Source organism: Chanodichthys erythropterus, chromosome 11 (assembly GCF_024489055.1).
Source record: "Chanodichthys erythropterus isolate Z2021 chromosome 11, ASM2448905v1, whole genome shotgun sequence".
NCBI lineage: Eukaryota > Metazoa > Chordata > Actinopteri > Cypriniformes > Xenocyprididae > Chanodichthys > Chanodichthys erythropterus.
The window spans coordinates 4082177-4095972 of record NC_090231.1 but is presented as its reverse complement, the minus strand read 5'-3'; the positions used below and the strand labels follow the sequence as shown (position 1 = coordinate 4095972).

The 13796-nt window shown below is 38.7% G+C and overlaps 1 protein-coding gene across 1 annotated transcript; it reads right to left on the bottom strand.

Moving 5' to 3' along the window:
• Positions 1–390: 390 nt before the first annotated feature.
• On the bottom strand, positions 391–2925 carry LOC137030691 (protein translocase subunit SecA-like). The gene has a single exon (XM_067401130.1). The coding sequence runs from the start codon at positions 2923–2925 to the stop codon at positions 391–393; it is 2535 nt and encodes an 844-aa protein (XP_067257231.1).
• Between the last annotated feature and the right edge of the window lie 10871 nt (positions 2926–13796).

The following is a 13796-nucleotide window of genomic DNA, read 5'->3' as shown; positions in this document are numbered from 1 at the left end:
GTCCTTAGTTACTAAAATTATACCTGTGGTGCAAACATGCCAAAAAGAGGGTACTTCTAGAAACTATGAAGATGGCAATCAAGACTATTTTAACATCTTTGACAAAAGGCCACTTAAAGAGAAAAATGTGTTCAAAGAGAAAATGGTGTCAAGACCTAGTGATCTGATGTGCATTAATTCCACTGGCAGCTCTTTCCGAACTCTTGGAGACCAGAAAAAATAGTCTTCTGCAAGAAAAACTGTGAGCTTTTCAGTCAGTCTCACATTTCCTCCTCTGCTTTCAGCTCTCTTCAACTTTGGTACAGCGTCCCGAATGTTCATCTGCAGTAGGTCTACCACTAGGAACTTTACTCGAAACTGTGTGGTAAACAAAGTTTCACCTTCTGCTGTCTACTCTTGGCTTGATAATTTCACAATAGTATGAATATGATCCAGATGTGACTTGCATGAATCTATTTCCTTGTCAGCCTTTTCCAAATCGGCCAGTGCTTGAGTGATGTAACCAGTGTCTTTCTTCATGATAGTGGCCAGTGCTCGATTATAGAGAGGAATAATCTCTCCATATGCTCCGTCCTCCAGAGCTTTGCTGTACATCTCAATGCTCTCCACAAGGCGTCCCTTGTCACGCAGATTGTTTCCAGACCTGATGTAATAATAGACCATGGAGGATGGAGACAAATTACTTAAAAATCTTTGATTTGCAATCGACAAGTCCACCTTCAGCTGTTCCTTTAATGTCTCAATGGGCTTTTCCTCACTGAAGTTCATCAGGAGCCACAGACCCCAGCACTCATGGAGACAGGGCACAATTACATCACGCTGGTCTGAGAAAACCTTATCTTCATAAACATTGTCCAAAACATCAAGGTATTCAGAAAAAAGCTCTTCCTTACTTATAATTTCTGGAATGTCTTTTTCAAGAAATCCTGACAGTCTGATCTTCACCAAAGTGTTTCTGGCATCTTTTGCCTTGTCCAGATTGCCTTCCATGAATGAGAATGAATTCATGGTTAAAAGGTTTGTCAGAGCAGAGACCATTGCCTCTTGATTTTGAGAGCTGCGATTTGTCAGGTAGCGATTCACTGCTTCTTCAAATTCACTCTCAGTGGAACCACATAACATCAGTGAAGCTCTAAGCTGGTTCAGACGGCTGCATAAGCTGGTTATAGATGTGTTTAGACTCATCACTAGTTTGACAGAGTCAGAGAAATGACTGGCGCACATGATGAGTTGAGCGGATCCTGGACTCCCTTGGCGAGCCGTTCGTCCGAAGGCTTGCTGTTCAACACGGATGTTCAGAGGTAAGAAGGTTTGCACCACAAACAATCCTCCTGCCTCATTTACACTATCAGAAACCTTTAGATCTGTACCTCGACCTGCTAGATTTGTTGCAATGATGACGTCTCCTGCTTGGACAGTTTTATCTGTTATTGTAGAGTTGTTCATGTTATTATTCACATAGAGTTTTAATTTATGTTTTGAGATGGTGTCTGCAAGGGTCCTGCAAAACATTTCTGCACGTTTGATTGTTTCACAGATGACGAGAGCTGCTCGTGGACCTCGATAGACTGTAGAAGTCACTTGATGCTGAACAACATTACAGACCGTCCTGATCCACTCGTCCTCTTCAGGTATCACCATGCCTTCCAGCTCATAAAGTTTCCTTCGTCTAAATGAGGGAATCTTACAGGTGTCAATGCCATCGTAGAGCTTCTTCAGTATCTCAAGCTCTATTTGTTTTCCTAAAGTTCCTGTGATCCCATAGATCTGGTTTGAGTATTTCTTGAATAATCCCACATTAGACATGAAGTTTGTGATTAGCCCCATGTTGGACAGTTTAGTTTGGTGTTTCATCTCCAGGAACTGCTGAAGTCCTTCCCCCCATCTCATGTTGTTCTGCACAACACCAGTGCATTCGTAATCGACAGGAGCGACTCCATCTCCATGAAGGATGTATTCGTGGCCCAGAGTCATTTTGGTGGCTTGCAGAGCATTTTCAATCCAGGTTTGCACTTTGCCATTGATGAGGTCTTCAAGACCTGGGATACAAGACTCATTTTGCTCTTTTGGTGTTTCAGACAAACACTTTTTAATGATTTTACCCAATGATTTAACTAGTGAGTCCTCCTCATAATACACTAAACGACATTTTCCATTTCCCAGGAGAAGAATTGATATTTCTGGTTTATTATTTATACCTGTGGAACCAATCTCATTCAGTTTCTGTAAATTCCCATCAGGCCCTCCCTGGTATAGTTTGAAGAAATACTCAGGGAAATTTCTCACAAACATTGTTAAAAATGCCACCATTTGCACGACACTTGTATTGTCTAGTTGTTTTAGAACATGTGTTGTGTTTTCTTGCATTTGCATTGAAGAGCTTATTGGCATAATTCCTGCGTCCACAGCACTCTGCACAATACTGTGCGGATCAATGTTTTTATTTTCATGTATGATTTCAGACAGAACCTGAGAGAAGAGCTGAATGGGACCTAAAATCTCTCCAGTGTTTAAACGCTTGAGCTGATTGATGATAAACCAAATATCAGACAGAATTACATTCAAACTTTCCATGAGAGGTATATTACTATTCAAATACACCACTTCAAGACCTTTATCCAACATCAGCGAGTCCACCTCATCCACTATCACACACTGAAACTTTCTCTTAGGTCTCACATCTTGTCTGTGGAAGCGCTGTCTCAGAAAATCACCTGCAAAATCCTGAGTCGTACCGTAGACCACCTGACATTCATAGCACTTCTTCAGCTCTTTTTCTTCTGATTTATTAGTGTTGACATTGACAGTGATACCTAGTTCCTTATAAAATGCAGCCCATTCTTCAGCGTCTCTTTCAGCGAGTACAGGAGAACTGGAGATGATATCAGGGGTTTTTCCGTTCATTGCCTGATATGCAGCAAACATTGCCACGATGCACGACTTTCCTTCTCCTGTTAAAACCTGAATGAGCCGACTTGATTTAGAAAGAACAAGAATGCACCAGCTCACCATCTGAGTCACTCGAGGTGTTATTTTCTTCTTGCTCTACTTTTGCACTGCTTTGCAGATCTTGAACAAATCTTGCTTTATTCCTTGTAGATGTGGAGCTGTAGAAGCTGATAGACATTTGGACACAGAGGACACAATATCTGTAACTTCTGCCATTATTTTTTCATTGACTTTTCCTTGTTTTTGAATTTCCTCCACAACATCTTTCAGTGTTTTCTCTATTTTCTCATCAGTGTTTTTGATCTCATTAATTTTGGCCTCAACATGATTCACAATCTTATTGTCATGCAGTGTCAAATCCGACACACTTATTTTGTGACTCTCCACTTGATGAAGGAGTTTCATCACCCATGTGAGGAAATCTTCATTTCTGCCATTATACTGCTCCACAAGGGCTTTAAACAACTTAACAACATCATCTTTTTCCCATTTCCCATTCTTAAGCAGGGAAATCAGTCGTGATGACAGCAGTTTTCCTGGTGCTTCCATTTTCAAAACTCTGGAAATTCAGAGGATATTTTTCATGACGCAGCATCACTGTCTGTACTTTAAAGAAATTCACACAGAAGTTAAATAAACGTCTGCTAATCTAACATTCATATGCAAAACAACATTAGGATAAACATAATTACAAAAATTACATAAACATAATGTGTAATGTTTTGCTTGTTTTAAAAGTGCTGTCAAGAGTTTTATACAGACTCTTTCCTCTAAGAAAGCATTAATTTATAATACTTACACCATTCGAGAGCATATTGTTGTGGAGTTGTCACAGTAAATGTCTTGAGTCATTTGTGAAAAGACTGAAGTGAGTGGCATTATATATATTGATAAGAAGAGGATGTCTCTCCTGTTGTGGAATTTCCAGGAATATTAATCATCTCTGGTTTGTCACATGATTTAAAGGAACATGAGCTGCATGCCTTCATTTGTGTTTAGAAGGCACGCTTCATGCAAATCTGTAGAATCATGCACAGCTGACTTTAAGTCAAAAAAAAATAAAATAAAAAAAATTGAGTTGTAAAACTTATTGTACATTACATGCAGGAATGTATTTAATCAGCTTACTACTTAATATATATTAACCTTCTCAGTTTATTCACATACAGACTGTGTGTCGTATCCCGATGATGTTACCTCAGTGTTTTCTTTCACTTTCAGTGTTGGTAAGTACCGAAACGACCAAATGGTGTTGGTTCAATAGAATGCTTGTGTTTACAGGTTTATTTTTGTTTCAGGTGTGGTGTGACGTGTGCCTTCACTGACTGGTTTGGCTGCCATGAATTCCTTGCTGGTTTCTTTTTCAGATATTCTTCTTTTATCAGCCTGCATGATTTTATTAAATAATAATACATTTTTATTAAATAGAACTGTTGGTCTCTTGCTGAAATATTTTACAAGTGTTCAAGGAGTTTTAGGTTACTTTTACATGACAATGTACTAAATACGGAAGTTTCATATACAACTATGTCAAAATGACCTCCATTTACATGGATCCATGAAAACAACTAAATTAACCAAATTAAGCATGCCAGACAAGTAGATAATGTCACTTTGTAAAGAGTCAGTATGCATCTGTGCACATACACACATTCTCCAGTGCATTTTTGTCAAGTACTAGCTCCCAAAACACACATTCTATGGGCCATGTTCGCCATATTAAAATGGTCATGATGCAGGTCTGTAAACACTTGAGAGCACGTTGACTGTCCATCTGGAGCCATCGTTATGTTTAACTAACAAATGTTATGTGCTGTTGTGCAGACCCAAACATTAAAGTGAGGCTCATGCGTACTGTAGTAGGCTATTCACTGTTAGATTTGACACACCAAACCGATGGAAAAACTATTTCTCACACAGTAAAACCTCCAGTGTTAAATTAACTCTGTTAGTGTTAAATTAACATTGCCAATGTTTATATTGTGATGTTTTGCACTGTCCCAGAATAAACAGACAGGAGACAAGATTCCAGTTTGAAAGCACCCAACGGGCTGTGGTTTATTTCCTGAACGATTACAAACTAAAACGCGGGTATCAGGAGGTGTCTTATTTCCCCAAAAATAATAAAACGCAGGAGAGCTTGACTAACGTTTTTTTCCGCTTGACTAACGTTCCACTCCCTTCTTCTTTTTCTCCCAGTGCGCTGTGTTAGCCCCTCCCTCCTAACTCTTTTTTCCCCTGAACACCTCCTCCCAACAGCAGGTGAATAAAGTAAAACACATTTATAACAAAGAATAAACAGTGTCATCGCCACAATTATATAAACACCAGGTGACACTGGAAGTGTTAATTTACCACTGGATGTTTTGCTGTGCAGAAAAGAAACAGCAACATTTAGAAGTGAAGGCCGTAGCACAGCTCTGCAGCCTTGTTTATTAACCGGTTTATGTCATTCAACATTTCTGTTATTAAAATTGTATGTATATTTGTGTTTTATAAATGTCACAACACAAGAATGCTGTTAGTAAATAAGTTTATTTGAGCTGGTGTTGTTGAATTACAGGTTACAAGAAACTTTATACTCAACTTTTAGTTTTTCTTTAACAATAAACTATATTTAATTTCATTAAGACATATAGATGCTCACAATCATTTTAAACAAGTAATGTGTAAAGATATGACTAGAAACAGGAGTAGAAGAAAGTATCCACACCACCAGAATCCCAAGATCCCATGAAATCAACTGATGTGATTGTGCTTTACTTTGATTTTCTTTTAAATAGTCAATATGATTTATGCCAAATCCTTGAATCATGATCTTCTAATGTCTAATGAATCATGATCTTCAGAATCAGTTTATCTGGACACAAAACACAAAATGCACTTAGACTATCACTTAAAATGCAAGCATTTTATACATTTTCATCATAACAGTTTTATAAAGGTAAGAAATTACTTAGTGTGTAATTAAATGCGCTGCGTTCATATTCAGGGCTCATCTGCACATCTTTTAATATAAGCCAGTGTTTTTAAAAATTTCCACTTGCAGGGAGCCACTACTAAACTCTTCACAAGCTCCTAGGGTTTTGATTTGGTTGTCATTTATTAAAATAAATATAAAAATACAGTGTGTTCGTGTCCGTCTGTCCGCTGAATTTGACCCATAATCTCGGATTCTCCTCATTTACCATGGAAAAGGGGAATTACAATGACAACAGTTGTAGGCCTACTCAGTATGCTTGTTTAAGCATCATCTAAACGTTTCCAACAAATAAATGAATCAACTTTTCTCAGTGTGTTGATCACATAGATTTATTTGGATATTCATACGATGGCTGAAGCAGCAGTGAGCGCCCAGCGTGCGACACGGTAAACAGATCAACATTGTAAAAGAAATTCTACAAAACTTCAGTGAAAAAAAACAAATAAAATGATCATGCAATGCGATAAAATAGCTTAAATTCCCTGCAAATGATACCATTAAAAATGCTAATGTTCCACTTAATGGCAGAAATAAAACAAAAGGTAAGCAACAATCTGTATTCATTTCAGTACAAGTAATAGGGGGCGATCCTGTCAAAATATCGGCACCGCCCCGGCATGCAACGAGGCGTGATGTCGGTTCGCATTCTCTATACATAATAACTGACATAATTTTGTATGTATTTGACATTTTAAGTGCACTAAGTCACTCATTTTGGTACTTGTGTGACTCTGTTTGAGACTGAGCGTGGCTTGTTCGCTCCACTAATATAAATCAGTGGTGCGCGCGCTTTTGGTGTGAGAGCGAAACCTGCAGGAACCGGAACGAATGAGACGAGTAAAGGCCCTTTCACACAGGACGCGGCATGCGCTGCGCTGCGCTCGCCGCTGGGTTCCGCGCAGCCCTTCAGATACAAAGCGATTTGCGCTGCACTGGCCAGAGCACAGTAGGTGGAGTTTTCCAAACATGTAGCGGGAGTTTTATACATAGTCATTTGATTGTTGTTCCACCTCCCGGGCCGTGCTAAAAAGTGAGCAATAGCAATAGCCCTGCTTGTAAGAAGAAGAAAGAGAGCAGCTCTTAACAGTGTCTGTCATGTCTCCATGACACAGCTTTTCTCCCGATGTCACTATACGACCAGCAAACTTGTATAGCTCTGGAAATTACAACTCAGTAAATAGCTGTTCATCCATTTTGCTTTCCGATTGTTTGGATGCCTGGTTGCTATTGGTCGCGCGGGTAATCGTCACAGAGCGCAGCGGCAAAAGTTGAACTATTTTGAACTTTGACCGCGGCGTGCGCGCAAACTGCGCTCCGCTGCGTCTGCGCTTTGGTCGACGCAGTCCTCGCGCGGCACAAGCCATTGAAACAAATGGGTTTCATAGCGCAGCGCATACCGCGTCCTGTGTGAAAGGGCCTTAGAGAGGAGGCGCCCGCCCAACAGGGGCTGGCGCAAAATGCGGCATCGGGATCTCGCAGCAGCACTTCCGGCGGCATCACCAGCAGCCAGGGACTTCTTCGGTAGCTGTCGCTAGAGCGGCATCTCGAGCAGCCAGGGACTTTATTCGGCACCACCTGCCGCTGGCCAATATAATTCCAGTTTGCATATCAGGAGAAGGTGGGAGTGGAAGACGCTATTGTCTACATGTTACATCGATCCCTCACCTATCTGGACAGGGGCAGCGGGGCTGAGAGAATTACTTTCTTGGATTTCTCCAGTGCCTTCAACACCATTTAACCGCTGCACCTTTAGAGATAAACTGACAGAGATGGGAGTGGACTCACAGCTGGTGGCGTGGATTACGGACTACCTGACAGGCAGACCTCAGTACGTGGGACTAAGGGACTGCAGGTCTGATACGGTGGTGAACAGCACGGGAGCGCCACAAGGGACTGTGTTCTCCCCGGTCCTCTTCACCCTGTACACGTCAGACTTCCAATATATCTCTGAGTCCTGCCACGTGCAGACGACACTGCTATCATGGATCTATCAGGAGTGGACAGGAGGAGGAGTACAGGAGACTGATCCAGGATTTTGTTACATGGTGCGACCTAAACCACCTGTCCCTAAACACCACCAGGGAGATGGTGGTGGACTTCAGAAGGCCCAGGCTTCAACCGGAGCCTGTGACCATCAACGGCGACTGTGTGGAGCTGGTAAAGACTTACAAATACTTGGGTTTGTAGTTAGATGAGAAACTGGACTAGACTGCTAACACGGATGTGTAGCGGTTGTTCCTCTGTGTTGTGTTAGTTTGATGTTGAATAAAAAGAATCTTCCACACAAAGCTGGTTTTTGATCAAGGTAGTTTAATTTCAGTGCCTATGTAGTAAAACAAGCAAACAGACAGGCACTGTTATCTGCAACAGCTCTTAATTTTTGCCTCTCCTCTCTGATGGCATTGCAGGAAAGAGAGAGTAACATACACACACTTTACAACACACATACACATAATATAATATATATAATAATAGTATGAGTAATAAAAATAATAATAATAATAATAATATAAGTCATAATATAATACATTCACAAACATTCTTATATACCAATAATTCAAAACAGCATTACAGTGTTTCTTGAATACTATTTAACATAGGCCTACCGGTGTAGTAAAACAAGCAAACACAGGCACTGTTATCTGCAACAGCTCTTAATTTTTGCCTGTTAATCACAAAATACATGTTAAGTACACCAGGTAGTTAACCACAGATCACACAATGAATGCAATATGCAATATATATAACATATCTCTGAAGTGTACAAAATATATTAAGACTAAAATATATATTTAGTTTACAAAATATAATTATACATACACGTATTTTTAATTAAACATCAATCTATTATTTATCAATTTCTATTTATCTATATATAAATATTCCTTAATTGAGATGTTAGCCGCATAGCCGCTAACATATCCTTCACACACGCGACGCACACACTTTGCCGCCATCTCACGCAATGCACTATTCACCAGTAAAGAGCACTCAAATAAACTACATTTACCAGGTTGATAACACGAACTAATGGTCAAATATAACATCACACAGAATACTTTCTCGTATTTGATCATATAAACATGACATGAACACATTTTAACAGTTAATGAACGGAGCTCATGAAAATCGTACCTCTCCTCTCTGATGGCACTGCAGGAAAGAGGACGAACTTCCGATTGCGCTGCGTTTTGAACGCCTTACCTACGTATGACGTCAGCCGACGTACATACTATATTTAGTAAGGGCATGCAACGATTTCAAAATAAAATGCCCCAAAACAATTAATAATAAAAACAAACAATATATATATATATATATATATCTATATATATATATATATATATATATATATAACAAAAATGATTTATAATCTGGTGTAACAACATATCCCTGCTACAGATGCTCTGTGCAGGAAAGGACATAGCCGCTTGTACTTCCTCAGAAGGCTGGCATCCTTCAACATCTGTAAAAAGCTGCTGCAGATGTTCTATCAGACTGTGGTGGCGAGTGTCCTTTTCTATTTCCCACTGGGATAAATAAAGTATCTAACTAACTAACAAATTTGTGGTTACCATAGAATAACTACAATAACTATTGTACAATACAATCTTTTTTTTTTTTTTCGTAGTAAAGACATGGATATTTTTCGCAAGGGCTGTTGGCGTGCTGGAGTTTTTTTAATCGATGTTTGCAATGATGAACGGCCTTTAGCAGCCTCCTTTTACTATGTCTTGGTCTTCTTTTTTGTGAAGACATTGCTTTTTTGTGTGCCAACATCAAAAAATTTGATCATACATGTAGTGTTATTTATCTAAGTTGTTAACACTATTAGAGGACCAGGAGCAAAACAGAAATACATAAACAAATACCAAATTACTAATTTCACGGCCCAACCACTGTCTGTAATGTGCATTATAAAGCATCTAACTGTCATCTCCACACACTTGCCTCATGGACACCAACTGGGAGTGATTCTAGGAGCGAGCGGGAAAACATGGAGCGGATAAGTGGAATTAGTTAGTTCTTTAGTGGAGCGATAACAGAATGCTGTTATGGGAATCCTATTGAAGGGAGAGGAGGGGGGGTGAGAGGGGCACCTCAGGCAATGAGGGCAAAGGGGCAGTTGCTCTAGCCACCGGGCCCTGCTGCCCTGTGGTGTAAATCAGATAAAATCTTTGTTTGTTTCGGGTCACCTAAGAAAGGGTACCCTGCATCTAAGCTGACCATGAGCAAGTGGATAGTCGAGGCTATATCACTTCCTTACGAGACAGCCGGCCGGCCAGCCTTCACCTCTTATGTTCCGGGCCCACTCAACTCGGAGTGTGGCCGCTTCTAAAGCTTTGGAGATGGTCGACCCTTCTTGTTTTAGTGTACACTGACGATTTCACACAGACAGGCACTTGGTATTACAGCGACGTGGGTATTGCAATCCAACAGTGCTTTGGACAAAGCGTGAGTTCCCTTGAAAGGGAACGTCATGGGTTACATATGTAACCATGGTTCCCTGAGAGGGAACAAGACGCTGCATCGTTTTGCCACACTCCCAGCATGCCTGTGCCAACTTGCTTCGACCTATCAGAAGCTAACACTGTTTGGTTCAAGTATAGTTTTCTGGTCATGACGTTCCATCACACCATTGACTGATTTCAAATGTGTTTAACAACGCAATCACGCAGAGGCATTCCTACAGCGTCTTCGATGCAGTCTCGTTCCCTCTCAGGGAACCATGGTTATATACGTAAAGACATTTATCATCTGTTGTTTCACTGTCTCTGAGGTTTGTGCATGTAATGTAATGGATTGTATGCCGTGCTGCACATAAATACTCTGGAGATTGACTTCTCATACAGTTCCCATTCCTGTTTTACCAGTAACTTGTTGTTGTTGTTGTTGTTGTTGTTTTAACGTTCACAGAAAGGTCATTTGTATCTGGGCAGATGTAAAGCCTTAAGATTATAAGCTATTTGATTGTTTGTTTTTAATTGCACAATTTGTTTTGGTGATTTTCAGTTGTTAAACTCTATGAAGTCTGTTCTCCTCAAGCTTGTCCTTGCAGAGAATCCACAGGTACATAAATCTAGTTTATTACGTGAACTATAAACACAATCCACTAAATACAAAAATGTATATTGTCTTTATTTTCAACACTTTAACAAAAACATGTTGTGATTGGCTCAAACTGAGCCAAAAGTGCTCCATATGTGACCTTTGTCTTTTAAAGGCCCATTTCAAACAGAAAGTGATCATTTATTTCTCACTCTTTATGTTTGCTTTGTCACTGTCACAGTCAATTTTATATAACGTATGCATATATTTAAATATTTTTTACTTATTGCACTCATACTCAGTTACTCAAATCAATTGCTTTGGTGTACAAAATTAAATTACAACTGAAAGTGCAACTTTTCATTCCAAAATATGTGACTATTCAAGTATGTTCTTCACTTTCTCCACCCCTGCAATGACAGTTTGATAAATAAGCGATAAGAGAACATATAACTATAACACAAGAACTTCATGCAAAGAAGCTCTCCAAGGTAAGAGAAGTTTTTAGTCTTTTCCCCCAGATATGCAAAATGAATAAAATAAAGACAAATGTCATGATCATAGATTGTGGTTACAGTAACACTGTTTTAATCTGAGCTCAAATGTGAGTTTAGTGCACATATCTCAGTATTGATGCTGAAGAGCTAATCCAAATATGGGTTGGAAATGATGCATAAAATAAAGTATGTAAACAGTTAAGCTTGTGGGAGCACAGAGTATTTAAAGTAAACTTTAATAGGAAAACATGGTAAGAAAAAGAAGGTAAATTGTTTAACTTTGGAAATGAAAAATAATTATTGATCTTATGCAGGGGAATCATAGCAGAATCTATTACAAAGTATCAAAATTGTAGAAGGAAAGTAGTTTCATCTAATACAAATGTTTGATTTATTCTTCTTATTCATTTTTTTTTTTCTAGACCTGATTTGATTAAACTTTTCATTCAATTCCACGAGAAAGACTGTCTTAAACTTCAACGGTGCATAGAGAATCTGTGTCGTATCATCAAAACATTTGAAAAAGGTTTCAAAGATGCTACTGATAGCGCTTTGAATGCATTTGTGTCTGCATTAGCTGGAGGAATCACTATGATTATGGGATTAGCTTTAGCTCCATTTAGTCTGGTGTATTCTACTACTTTCATTGGATTAGGAGCCTATTTTACTGCATATGATGGCATTTGTTGTGGAGTCAACAACTTCAAGAAAATGCGCCAGCAGAAGAAATTAAGAGAAGCCACTGAAGCCGAACTGAAGGAATTTCAGGACAGAATCGCCCCTATAACTGACGTACTGAAAAACATTGATCAGTATACTATGGAAATGTTGAGAGAGCTTAATAAACCACTGCATGTTCCCAGTTTCTTCAGTAAACCATTTGTCACTTTTGTTGAATTTGCATGTGTCATGAACATAGATGACATTGCTGACGTGGCTGAGCAGATGTCTAAAACTGCACATTTGACTGCAACACTTTCAGGAGTCTTTGCCGGAATTGACATGGTGCCTTACTTTTTCACAGTTACTGAAGATAAGAGGGCATTCAGTGACATGAAAAAGCTTGTAAATACACCCATACATCAACAAATAAGTGAAAATCAGATCAAGTCAAAAGCTGGGAAATTAATTCTTGATGTGAGGAAAGTAATTCTTCACTTACAAAACATCATGGATGAACTTAAGAAAACAAAAGACCTACTAGCAACATATTGGGATAAACCCAACAAAACGAAATAATATGAAGGCTGAGAGTACATGTTACTCAAGCCGCCTGACAGGACAACAGCCCAACTAGAGACCAATATGACATTATATTGGATGATTTGAACATCTCATTGTCCTAATGATTCATGTTAGCATAAAACAAAAACAAATAGATAGCTACTCCATATAGGATGTCGCTTGGGTGGATTTTTTTTTTTTTTTTTCATCGAACGTTTTTTTACAAGATGTAATATAAGTCTAAGGTGTCCCCTGAATGTGTCTGTGAAGTTTCAGCTCAAAATACCCCATAGATTTTTTTAATGAGTCATTTAAATATAAACGAGTCAATTGAAGAGTTATTTGATTACAAACAAGTCACTGTTTCATACGAATGTGTTAAGAGTCATCTCTGTTTCCAGCGAGTCATAATTGATTTCTTCTATAAGTGTGATTCATTGTATTTGAGGAAACTGACATTCTCTTAGTTCAGTTATAGTCATTGTATTTTTGGGGTCTCGTACAGTGTTGAACTATTGAACTATATCATACTGTGTGTAGTGCACTGTGATTTTCCCTTAACAATTTTTGTTTCTCCCATTGTATAAATTGATATACTCATATATTTCTTTCTTTTGTTTTATTGTTATTTTTGTTTAGTTATTGTCTATTTAATACATTGTTTATTTTATTGAAGGTTTATTAATTGGAGGCACAGCGCTACATAAATTGTTTATGTGTAACTAGCTTTGTAACTACATCTGGGACAGCAGGGCTCCTGTCAGGACATTATATGAGTGAACCCGGCTGGAGAGGGTTACATAATAAGGCAATATTGGGGAATGTTTATTAATGGCCAATCATTGAAGACCAAACACCATAAATCTGAACATTAAGAAAAAAATATATATATATTTGATCTGCTAAAGTTGCCTGTTGCTCTTCAAATCTGTCATGTGGCCATATGAACTCTGAGCTGATTTAACTCTGGGGATTTTACTGTCTAGAGTTGATAATAAATAAGTTGAAAGAATCTATATGTCATTCAACATTTTCTATTATTAAAATTGTATATATATTTGTGTTTATAAACGTCACAACACAAGAATGCTGTT

Coding starts and splice junctions, on each gene's coding strand:
- LOC137030691 (XM_067401130.1), bottom strand. CDS start 2,925: ATGTTTGCTGCATATCAGGCAATGAACGGAAAAACCCCTGATATCATC.